The sequence below is a fragment of the Chelonia mydas genome, chromosome 8 (genome assembly GCF_015237465.2).
Source record: "Chelonia mydas isolate rCheMyd1 chromosome 8, rCheMyd1.pri.v2, whole genome shotgun sequence".
NCBI classification, from domain to species: domain Eukaryota; kingdom Metazoa; phylum Chordata; order Testudines; family Cheloniidae; genus Chelonia; species Chelonia mydas.
The window spans coordinates 65,191,219-65,203,907 of NC_057854.1; the positions used below are offsets into that span (position 1 = coordinate 65,191,219).

At 41.0% G+C, this 12,689-nt stretch overlaps 1 protein-coding gene across 2 annotated transcripts in view; it reads right to left on the bottom strand.

The window, feature by feature from the left end:
- Positions 1–525: 525 nt before the first annotated feature.
- The window catches only part of STXBP3 (syntaxin binding protein 3), a 46,137-nt gene continuing 33,973 nt past the window's right edge, over positions 526–12,689 (bottom strand). For both annotated transcript variants that reach the window (XM_007055224.4, XM_037906412.2), the window contains 7 exons: positions 12,001–12,081; positions 10,818–10,956; positions 9,240–9,346; positions 6,943–7,041; positions 6,006–6,091; positions 3,716–3,864; positions 526–1,809 (listed from right to left, as the gene is read on the bottom strand). In XM_007055224.4, the coding sequence (XP_007055286.2) occupies positions 1,709–1,809; positions 3,716–3,864; positions 6,006–6,091; positions 6,943–7,041; positions 9,240–9,346; positions 10,818–10,956; positions 12,001–12,081 (762 nt within the window). In that variant the 3' untranslated portion in view covers positions 526–1,708. The remainder of the gene's footprint in view (positions 1,810–3,715; positions 3,865–6,005; positions 6,092–6,942; positions 7,042–9,239; positions 9,347–10,817; positions 10,957–12,000; positions 12,082–12,689) is intronic.

Genomic DNA, 12,689 nt, shown 5'->3' on the forward strand with positions numbered 1-12,689 from the left:
CACTTCCTGCCCCCCTCAGAACCCCTGACCCATCCTACACCCCCTGCTCCTTGTCCCCTGACCACCCCCTCCTGGAACCCTCCACCCCTAACTGCCCCCCCGGGACTCCAACCCCCCCCAGACTTCCCCCCAGAGTCCCCTGCCCCTTATCCAACCCTACCACTCCCTACTCCCCATCAGGAGCTCGGAGCCCCACTGCCCAAAGCACTGGCAGCACAGCAAGCTGAGGCTGCGGGGGAGGGAGGACAGCAGGGGAGGGGCCGAGGGCAAGCCTCCCCAGCCAGGAGCTCAAGGGCTGGGCAGGAGGGTCCCGTGGGCCAAAGTTTGCCCACCTCTGGCCTAACTCCTATTTAAACCAATGGGAATTAGGTTGAAAAATCTGGCCCCATGTCCTTAAATCTTGAAAAGTTAGATCTTAAACTGGAAAAGGAAAATTGGCATTTCTACTTTTTCAACTTTGAATGAACTAAACCAAATAAAGACAAATATTCCTTCTGCGTCTGCTAACTAAATGGAGACCAAAAGTAAAAGCTTTTCTGCATATTTTTATTCAAATGGTTAATTACAGTAAGTTTACACTTTAAATACTTTTCCTTTTTAAAAATAAACCTGTTTAAAATTAAATTTTGAAATTGACAAACAATGATTTTTCTCCACCCTGACGAACTACTCACAACCACTCTTTTTCATTTAAAAAAAAACACTGGAGTATTTCACTGCCCACATGACATGAACAAACAAGAATGGGGTACTTTGCAATGCAGTGGCAATAAAAAGGTAGAAAAAGTGAGATTTTCCCCCAAACTTAGCTTAGAAGTCTCTGAAGTGTCACCGAGAAATCTTCATTAGATTAGTTCACAAGCAACTCAATTTACAAAATAGATGTACCATGCACACACAATAGTGGGGAAATTTTTTAATAAATCAAAGCTGCTTATTTTTTTTTTGTGAAGAACAACATGGGGAAAGTCTTAAACAGTACTATTCGTGCACTGCAACATTTCATATAAGATGGACAAGCACGTTCTCCAGAGTTCTTTATTGAAAGTAAAACCATTTCTTTTAGTACTTCCATGATTAATTCCCCTCCCCTCACAATCTACCATCTGAAAACACCAACAGTCAGTCATATTTTACCCGAGGATTTTTCACAAGACAATATAAGTTTCCATTTTTAATATAAATTGTTTTAATTGAATTTTACATATTGCAAGAGACATTGCACTTATAATCTTACCATATGCTTATATTTACAGTTTTGCCTCTGAAACTTCTCTAAGTCTAGGTACTTTTATGGCAGTTTCAGAAAACCTCTCCAGTTTCCAGCATAGAAAGCTATCATAATTACTGAAAAAGCCATTAGTATATATACACACAAACATGATGATTTCTTAAATTCTACCATGATTTGTTGCAGTGGTAAAAATGCCAGTTTCAGAAAGCACTTTACCATGAAATGCTGTCCATACCCAATACAATATAAAAACAAAGTGTTAGACACTTTCCCCTCTTCTTCCTGCCCTTAACTCCAAAAAGAAAAGCAGCAAATTTAAATTATAAAAAGATACTCCATTAGTTGAGGGTGTGTACTGTCCCAAATACATCACCAGAAAAGTTATTTCCATTAAAATATTTACATGCTATTTATATTATGTGATCTCTTAATAAATTTTTAGTTAATCACTACTGAAATAGTACTGCGTGAACATTACAGTTTCTCTTCATCTTTAATGCAAAATGTATCCTTTGGTTTATTAAGCGTCTTTACATCATCCAGCAGTCTTCTGGGTGTCAAAATATGAGTGGAGCCTGGTAAAACAGAATACACTTTTAGATGGATGCAGCTAACTATGTATGATTTGCAGACATCAGCATGACTCACTACCAAATCAAAATTGCATGTTAAGTATTTTTATTGCACCTTTCATACATTAAAATAGTTTAAAATGCTTTACTTTAATGATTTTGATGCTGGACATGCAGTGATTATGGAAGCAAATGCTCCTCCCACCCCAAGGTAGGGGTGGCTTTGACTGTCAGTAGGAGAACAAAACCTTGGGGGCCTTTCAAGGATTCCACTCCTTCCCTCCCCACCCCCCCACCATATAGGTTTGAGAAGTGGAGAATCAGTGCCCAATAGGCTGTGCTCTTCTGTACAGCTTATTTGCTTCCACATACCCATAAACCCTTGCCCCTGCCCACAGCTGCCATAATCTGAGCACCAGGAAGAAAAGATCTCCTCCTCCCTCCCCCACTTTTGGGATTAGAGGACGACCAGGGTTTGGGGCTGTGCTGTGGGTACCTTGGTAGTCCCCTCTTAAGGGCTAGGAAGGAGTGGCCTGGGCAGTGAGGAGTAGTTTTTTTGCCTGCCTCCCAGTAGCCCAGGGAGGCAATAGGTTGGCTAGGTTGTAAAACGCATTTTGTCACAATGTTGCAGGTGCCCAGTGCAGGTTATTGTTCAACAGGATTCTCTGATAAACCCGAGTTGGAAGCAAATTAGGAGATATCTCCTAAAGAAGGTAGGGAATGGGGCTGGGCTTCTACTGTCTGGAACAGTAAGGAGACACCTTTTCCCCACTCCCTTAACCCTCATGTGAGGTGATGGAGTCCCAGAAGCTGTGCTAGGATCAGGTTAACAGAGTGTGGGGGAGGGGAGCTGATGGCAGCCCTTCACCAAGTGGAACAAATTACAAAGGACAGATGACCTGCACTGGATGAGTTGCTGCTGGATGGTTTCCTGATGTGTTACTTAAAGTTGCAGCCTAGTTAAACCACATTCCTGGTGTCCTGTCTTCCTTCTTGTGATGTCTGGGACAATAGCAGCCACCATTATGCCCTCTCTGAGCAACAGCTCAGTCAGCTCTGGACATCAGACTTTTTTTTTTTTTAAACAGTGAAGTTTTACTCCTCTGACACATATGATAAGATTTTTAATGGCTATCTAGACAGAGTAACAGCAGCTGGTAGAAGGACTATCTCCAATAATTCCTGCAGCATCTATACTGGTAAGATCAATTCTTGGCATGTGTCTTGAAACAGCCAGGACCCACTACAATTCTCAGTGTTAGGTGGACTTCATCAGAAGTAAATGATTGACCCCTGGCTAGAACTAGAAGAATGCTGCCAAAAATTCTGGGCCAAACTGAAGCCATTTCAGTTATTACTGCAGAAAAGTTTTCTAAGTCAGTAATATTTTTGCACTACTCTGGTTTGTGTTTTCCAATTTCAGCTGGTAACAGTAACTGCAACAAGTTCAGTAATGGGCTAGATGCAAGTGACTGCAAATATGAAAAAAAATAGTAGGAGATTCACTGTAATGCGTACCTTTAGCGATTCAGTGGCATGACTCCTATGAGTCATACATCTGATTCAGTAATTTAGAAATTCGGATACTACATTTCAGCAGCAAGACTGAGGTCTGAATTGTCTCACATTGGTTACCAATTCTTCTTTAGGGATTTTCAGGGTAATTGTGGGAACATGTCTTTTTAGAACAAGAAACTAAGGACAATAGCCATAAAGGACCAATTCAGATCTAGGGATACTGGATGCAGTTTCAAAAGAGCATAGTAGCCATCTGATGCTTTTTTTAGACTGACCTAGGGGACACAAAAATATGCTTCTGTTTTTCAAATATGCACTTAACTAAACATCATTAGCCTCAAATGAAGCACCTCATCTCATCTACTACTTCCTCTTCCCTAGACAGGCTTACCAATAACAACTTCACAAGATTTGTAGGCTTGAGAAACTTCATAAGCACTGCGCATCTCAGAGTATGTGATGCCTCCAATTACAAAAACGATCAGCTTTGAACCACTCTTTCGGTCATCCAGGTAACTAGTCCTGGACTTCTGGCGAGCGCTGTAAAATAGTTCATAAAAAAACTGAGCACATAAAAGCGCAGTGATATATTGCATCTAGTTTCATCACCCACATAGCGTAATGTACTAGTAAAAATGACAGAAAATTTCCATGTTTGCAGTATTGCTGTAGCTTTCAAAAGATGAGACTAGGAGCTTAAATTCATAACTTTGTTGGACACTAAAAATCATGGTCTTAAGCCATAAATCCAGGGTCTTCATTATTACAACAATCTGTAAGCCACTAACCCCTTTTTGGCCCTATGACAGCAGAGGTGTTAATGGGCTATGTCACCTTCGATGGTCCCTTAGAATGTGTATTAGTTACTTATGCTAAACAAATCTGTTCATCTCATATTTAGCTGTGATACTGACTACCTTTCCAAACCTGAAGAACTACTCTGCAGTTCAAAAGCTTGTCTCTTTCACTAACAGAGGCTTGTCCAACAAGATGATACCATCTTACCCACTTGGTCTCAGAAAATTTCCATGCAAGTCTGACCAATTAACCATTTCAGGAAAACTTAAAGAAAAATTAGACAAGTATTTTTCACAGCTGTTTAGTAAAATATCTTTTGACTCAAATTACAATTGGATGACTTACAAAGGGAAGTCGCGATTACTTAATTTTTTTTGACAAAAAGTGTAATACACCATAAATACAAGTCTAAAACTACAGTTATCACAAAAGGGAAAAGTAAATACAAGCGAGAAGTTTGAGATACACTTGGGCTATATTTTTTATATATTTATATACACACACACACACACACACACACACACACACTTCTCAGAGAAAAGCTTGAAAATTCTGAATCCAAATGATCCAATTACACCTTTCCCCAAAAAAGGGTTAATCTCCTTTAAGTCAGACAAACATCTCTTTATTTAGCCTATAAATAGCACCATGATGAAGGGTGTCTGGCCAATACTGAAAAAGACTGCTGACATTGTGGGACACTGAAAAAGACTGCTAACATTGTGGGACAGCTGCTGGAGGACTGTTAGGTCTCAGTCTCTACATTTGCCCTGCGTTGACCTCAGTAGGTCAGCAAACTACTAATGCCCCAACAGACACCCAACTTCAAATCTGTGACTAGCCAGAAAATTGTGCCCCTACCTATCCGACAGACAAAGACCTGCCTACAATGATCAACATTTGTGATAGCCAACATTGATTACTGCAACTCACATCTGACTCCACACATTGAAAATAGCTTTAACCAGTACTATGCAAAGATTCACTGAACATATAAACAGCACCCCTCCCTCCACTATACTCTCCATGCTAGCTGTCCATTGAATACAGAATTCATCTGAAGGTCACTGCTATTTGAAGACTTCCATGGGACTGGACCTAGCTACCACTGATCACCTCTCTCTCTCTCTCTCGAGCCACCGATTTCCACAAGAGTTAAATTCCACTAGGATAACTAAATTGTTCAGTAAGGGGAGGCTTGTGAGTACGGGAGACAGAACTTTCACAAAACTCAGACCTAGCCTACAGACTTCACTCTTTTCAGAAAAAATGATGGGAATGGTCACTAAATGCAAAAAAAACCATTTCTTCAGTCTAATACAGACACACACGACACACAATTCATACACAAACCACCACTTATAAACTACTCAAGCCAACTCTCCAAAAAGGTGACTTAATTCTAGTAAGAAAGATGTTAGTTTTATTTTAAATATGTGGGAGGCACTCAAACTACAATTATGAGCTATATAAGTAACTAGCTTGAAGGTCAAACAGAGGGGTTCTCAGACTTTTGTACTGGTGATCCCTTTCACACAGCAAGCCTCTGAGTGAGACCTCCCTTATACATTAAAACACACCTTTTTATATACTTGACACCATTATAAATGCTGGAGGCAAAGCGCAGTTTGGGGTGGAGGCTGACAGCTTGCAACCCCCTGAGGGATCTTGACCCCCAGTTTGAGAACCCCTGGTCAAACAGCTAAGCTCCACAGATCATTTCAGATGAACTGAAATGCTTTTCAGTAGACTTCATTTTATACTAAATAGTTACTTTGGCCCCAGCATGCATTATTTCTCAAAATGAAAATTATACAATGCATGCAAGAAAATACAGTGAGAATAGTAAATTATTATTCTGAATGTAAATCGTAACAATTTACCTTACTGCCCCTGAACCATTCCAGGCTGCAGGGCACTGGGAAAAGTAAGGCCATTCTTTTGAATCTAGTTTGTTTTCTATTGCATCCTGGAAGGGAAAAAAAAACATTCATTTTAACCAGTTATGTTAACCTTAAACACTACACATATACAAAACCCCATAAATTTCAACTCCTGACAAGGCTGTCTGATTTAGAACTTCAATCAAGTCAAACAGATTTCACAAGAACCAGTGCTCCTACTGTGAAAAAAAGACTAAGCACCACACCAGATCTATATTTAATTACTGTAGTGCTGAAAGTCATTTGTGACAGACTCCATGTATCATGATGAGGAAGAAAAACAGAAGGAAGTAATTTCTAACTAATTTTTAACACATTGATTTAATTGTTCAGATTTCAACTTTGATTTTTTATTTATAGCTGCATTAACCTACTTAATTTCTCCACAAAGAAATTATGTCTGTCTGTCTGTCCCAGGTTTCTAAAGACAAAGTACACTACTGACTTTGCATGGATTTCCCAGGTCACTAATGGCATCCATTACATGAATTTAACATTTAAACTATAGTCTAAAGATCCACCACACACACGTTTAATTGAAAGAACCCAATATCAAAACTATCATCCACTGGAGAGGAAGTTCAAATGTCTCCCTCTACCTTAATTTGCTTCAGCTAGCTTTAAACTATTTTCCAGTTATACTTAAAACTGAGTTTACCTTATAAATTTTCTATTTTAATATACTAACTAGAAATTTAGTGGTTATGTGCACATGTCTGAAGAACTTTCCTCTTAAGAAAATTTTATGTAATATAAAATGTAATTAACTCAACTTCTATACTGCCATTTCAAAAGATCTTGGATAAACTGTTAGCTTACAAAGCACTTAAGAGTATTTCTATATTACACCTAGGAAACAACTATGTTTAGAGTTTACCTCCATAACATCTTTGATAACAGGTGTCCATCTAGAAAGCTGAAATGTTTCTTCTGAAGAGCGGTCCTTCCTTGATTGTCTACGTTGCTGAGAAGCAGACTAAAAGAAGATTTATTTATTTTAAAAGAGGCTATAGTATTATTATACTATTTCTTTTAAATCAATCCCAACAAAATAGAAAGTTGTAAGGAAATATTGCACCATGTGTATCAAACTATGTTCAAAATTAAGTACTGAAAACTTCTATTTCAGAAGAAAAGAGCTGGATATATTGATATTTACCCAAAAAAGTGATTGTTTGAATACTGAAGTGTATATAATACAATTGCTAAGCTAATGGATCTCCACATATCATTCTTGCCCAGTTGCTGGAGCCTAGGATTTATAGCAGTGGTCCCCAAACTTTTTACCTCCTGTCTGCCTCCCTGTACTAGATTTTATTGTAAGGCACCTATATACTTTGATAGAACAGTGAAACAGGAATAAAGAGCGTTTTCCAGGAAGTATGATTAAGTTATAAAACAAAAAATTGCATTTTTTTTGTTACTATTAGGACTGCCTGTCATATACTTAATTTTAAGAATCTGATCATTTAAGTAAGAAAACTGTAGAGTTCAGACAGATACTCAAAGCCTGCATAACTTTGACAAGTTATAGAACAAACAACTTGCATCAAAATAAGATGATTTTTGCAGAAATGTTAGATACTACTTTGAAAACTATCAAGTGTAAAACCAGCACTCTGTTTTAAAAGTTACATATGTCGCAAATTTTAGCAGTGGGAATTTCTCAAGAATTCCTAGCAAAATAATTAACTTCTGTAACTTCTGGATTCTCCCAAGAAAAGTGTGGAATGCCACATTAAGAGTTGCAGAAAAAGCCTTAGAGCTAAACGAAAAAAATGCAGTATTTCTTACTGTAGGGGAGAGCGAGAGCTTGAAGCACTCGACCTGGTGCAAGACCTGAGGCCTGAACTAGAGGCTGTGAACCAAAGTCAGGCCATGTATTAAAGTAGATGCTTACAAGTACACTCTCGGATACGTGACCTTGACAAAAATACTGCTAGTGTTGCTAAAACGCAGGCACTCCTAAGAAGCAACAGAGAGTGAGTGAGAGAGAGTGTACAAACACATTCCAAAAAATTAGCCCAGGTGCATCCTAACACCAGATAAGAGGGTTTGACAGAAGTGATGAATAGGGATGTTTTGCCTGAGACATCTAGAGCAAAGTACAGGGGGAGGTAACAAGCAGTTGTCATGAAACATGTAAGGTGGTACATAAGTTGTCTCAGGTCTATAAACGTCGCAGAACCTTGCCTTAACCCAGGGGAGGGCAAACTACGGCCCGCATCTAGCCCGTCAGGGCTTTCAATCCGGCCCACGGGATTGCCAGCCCTGTGACATAGTGGGGCTAAGGCAGGCTCCCTGCCTGCCCTAGCCCCGCATTGATCCTGGAAGCCACCAGCACCACATCCCTGTGGCCCCTGGAGGAGGTGAGGTTCCATTGGCCAGGAACGGGAAACTGCGGCCAATGGGAGCTTTGGGGGTGGTACCCACAGGCGAGGGCAGCACATGGTGGAACCGCCTGCCCTACTCCACCCCCAGGAGCCACTGCTGGACATGCTGGCCACTTCTGGGAGCAGCGCTGGGCCAGGGCAGGCAGGGAGCCTGCCTTAGCACCGCTGTGTGTCCCTGCCACCCTGGAGCCACTCAAGGTAAGCAGTGCCAGGCTGGAGCTTGCACCCCAAACCCCTCCTGCACCCCAACCCCCTTCCTGCACCCTCTGCCCCAAGCCACCAATCTGCTGCTGCACCCCTACCCCTTGCCCTAAGCCCTTTCCTGCACACTGCACCCCATTCCACACCCCAACCCCCTGATCCAGCCCTACATTCACGGCCCTGCGTACAATTTCCCCACCCAGATGTGGCCCTTGGGCCAAAAAGTTTGCCCACCTCGCCTTATCCCTTTGTGCGGCCAAGGGGACAGCAGAAATTCCTGCTGCTGACTGAGCCATTCCTTGCCACTGGGCACTCGTGTTAGTGTACCCATAGCTCCTATGAGATGCTAGTACTGTGCCTGAAGGTACTAAACCTGGTAGAGTGCCTCTGTCACCAAACCATGCCTGTGATCTTTATGAGTAACACCGAGGCCTGCTGAATTAGCAGGCTGAATTGTCTGCTAGAGCTAATAATATCAGAGCTCCAAGAAAAGCAGCACTAAGTACCTGGAACAGCTAAGTGGCCCCTAAATAGCGTTACCACAGCAACAACATTCCAGCCTTCAGCACTTAACACTTACCGAGACCACAACAGGTACACCAAGGTATTCCCAATTTTTTATCATGTCGCTGTCACTTTCTATTTGTACATTCTGGATCAGTTTGTCCAAATTCTCTTGTGTAGTTCCTTTTGCCACAAAGAAAAAATGAGTAAGTTAGATTTTGAATTAAAAAGTCCATCTGATACTTAAGATAAATTAGCTCTTGGTCCCAGACATGATAGGATTTTTGATTTAAACTAGGATATATTTGATAGTTCATAATAAATCCATCCTTTTAAATTTACCATAATCTCCTTCAGATTCTGAAATAAATACACCTCTACCCGGATATAACGCAACCCGATATAACATGGGTTCACACACAACGCGGTAAAGCAAGCCTCCAGGGCCTGGTAGGCAGGAGCTGTGGGTGGGAACTTTTGGGGGCCCCGCAGGCCCAGAGTGGCCCTGGTGATTAGCGGGGGGTCAGGAGCAGCCCGCTCCACTTCCCTCACCCCAGCCCCAGCCGTGTTGCTTGGGGGAGGGGGTTTGAGGGAAGGGATCCTCCCCCCGCCCCCCCACCCCAGCGCTCACCGGCAGCAGCAGAAGCAGAGCAGCCCGGCCCCAGCCTGCTCCACTCCACCAGCTCCCAGCCGCAGCGCTCCGCTTCCCGGCACCGGTGAGCATCCTTTCCCCAACCTCTCCGCACTCACTGGCAGCGAGAAGCGGAACGCCGCAGCTAGGGCCACGTTGCTCCGCTTCCCGCCGCTGCCACTGAGTGCCTGTCGGGGGGAAATAGGGGTCGGGGCAGTCAGGGGACAGAGGGGTTGGGTAGGGAGAGGTCTCTGGAGGGGGCAGTCAGGGGACAAGGAGCAGGGGGGCCAAAGCAAGTTCGATATAACGCGGTTTCACATATAACACGGTAAGATTTTTTGGCTCCTGTGGACTGCGTTATATTGGGATAGAGGTGTACTTGGAAATTCAAATGTCGTCACTTCACGCCAATCTTTGATAATACATTCAAATTTCTATAGGAGCCTCTATTTCCTTTACTCCAACAGCAATTAGTACATTTCTGGGTCCAGTACAGCAGATCTTGATGCTCCAATGTCCCATTTGGAAAAGTAATTCACTTTTGGGGAAATGGAGGTGGAAGGAAAGGCAAGTCAAACCTCATTATCTAAGTTTCTGCTACTCAATGCTTATGATTGAGAGCTCAGGAATGCATTCTCTTCTCCAGTCTCTGTCACCACTCTTCCCCATCCACTCCAATTCCCAGGATGCACCTAACAGAAAATCCCATCCCAAATCCTCTAAACACTGGGTAAGGAAAGAAGAATTCAAGAAAATATCCCACATCCCAAGTACTGAGATGCTGCTCAGATAATCTATTGTAAAAAAATAAATGTGCTTGCTCGTTGTGCTGGATCACTTCTAGCCCTGTATGAGCAACCTCTTCAAAAGGCATCTGGGAGAAAGAGGCTACAAGTTATGGGCAGCATTTCCTTTTAACCCTGCCATGGCCTAGTACGACTGGTCCATACCCAGTGTTGGCCTCTGCACTAAACCTAGTATTGAAATCTATAACATATTGAAAAACAAAGCAACTTATCATACCATTTGTGCTGAAGATATAAAGGAGGATAGCTCTTATTTTATCATAAGAGTCATGGTTTTTGTTGAGTAGAACTGGAAGGAGGACTCTCATTGAGTCTTTCACTTTTTGGCCCTCTGCATCAGTTCCAAGAGCTAAATCCTAAGTTAAAAGCAAACAAAGTGGTCTTACTGACCAGTCATTAAAACAAATAGCATCAGTGTGTGTTTCTGTATTTAGTTCCAGCAAAACGCTAGTTACCACTAACTTTACAAACATCATCATCATAGTGGTTGTGATGGAAGTTTCACTAATGACTATTCACACTGAACTTAAACCAAAGGTCCTTTGTCTATACAATTGAAACAACTATTCTAGTTGTGTATTGCAACTGTGGTATCAGAGCTTGTATTTTTTTAAACCCTGTAGCAAAACAATTTTGACAGTCCACACTGGCCAGTCAAATCCTGATAGAAAACAGCTCTGCCAAAGAATTTCAGCTATAATTAAAACACAGTTGTCAGTAAGGGCCTTGTCTGTACAGATGAAACTAACAGCCTGAATATCAACATTTTCAAAACTGAAGAGCTTTTACATTGTAACTATTGTAAATGTTTGGTCAGATTTTGTTTAATGTTGTATTACCAAGTTCCAGACCAAAGACCACTGTAAGAAAAGTTAATTCTCATATCCATGTTATATTTTGCTATTGTAAAAGAGTCTTTATGTTCATAATATTAAAGAATAAGCTTAAACAACATTTTAAATATGATTTTGTACTTCATACTTCAGGTTAACAGCATTAGCTTGTTTGTTTATGGTAGTGCCCACAGTATACAAGATGCTTTCTAGACATTCAGAAAGGGAAAGTCCCGGCTCTGAGGCACTCAGTCTAAGGTGAGACATAACTGGACAAGAAATTAGGGAAAGGGAAAAACAAATTGGGATTTTTTTTTAAATATAAATATAAAGGTCAACTAGATTACTCATAGGCAAAGGTAGGTCTTTTAACAGAGACTTAAATATTGACAGGATAGGACCTTGGGGATGAAGTCTTACAGTATGATTACTCAGAGTAGAAAATTAAAAAAAAAAATCCACCATGAAAAAGGCAGATACAAGCTACAAAATTAGTGTTATGAAAATGACTATTTCTGCATAGTCTGCAAACATTAGATTTTATTTACACTAATGACTTTCACATACCTGTTCAGTTTTGCACAGCTTTTCTATATTGGATTTAAACTTACTCATGCAATCTTCTGCTATGTTAAGATGGACTACTTGCTGTAAGAGAACAAACATCATAACTTACTTCTTTTCACATAGTTCAGTCCTAGCAGGAGTACAATTTAGTTCATTTTTACTAGTTACATAGTCATCTTTTGACTAGCTGAGTTTAATTTTTTAACCACCTTGTGCTTGTGTTTTACCCCTCACTTAGAACAAGTGATGGGTTATTCAGTAAGGATCAAATTCCAGGTTTTCAAAGGCAGAAACATTTTTGCATGTGGGTTTTTTTGTTTGTTTTGTTAAGACTATAAATGACAGCTTCAGGTTAGGGAAGGTGGTAATCTGTGTGATTGGTAGCTACAGCCAAATACAGTTTAGATGACCTGTCTTGGCAGTAAAATACCAAACAGAAATTGCGGTGTCCTAACAAGGTAGAGATCAGTCCCAAAGACATGGAATTTAGGAAGCCTAGTCTTCACATATCTCCATAACATCCATCAGTCCGATTAAGGTGCAAGGAGGAAGAGACTGTCTAAATTAATGTTGATGTTCAAATTCTAGTTACAAAGTCTACAATGAAATTATTGGAATCGAGGTTCCCCATCCCCCTTTACCAATTTCTCGTTTCTCAAAAAATGTCTATCAGCCTACAATAAGTGAAG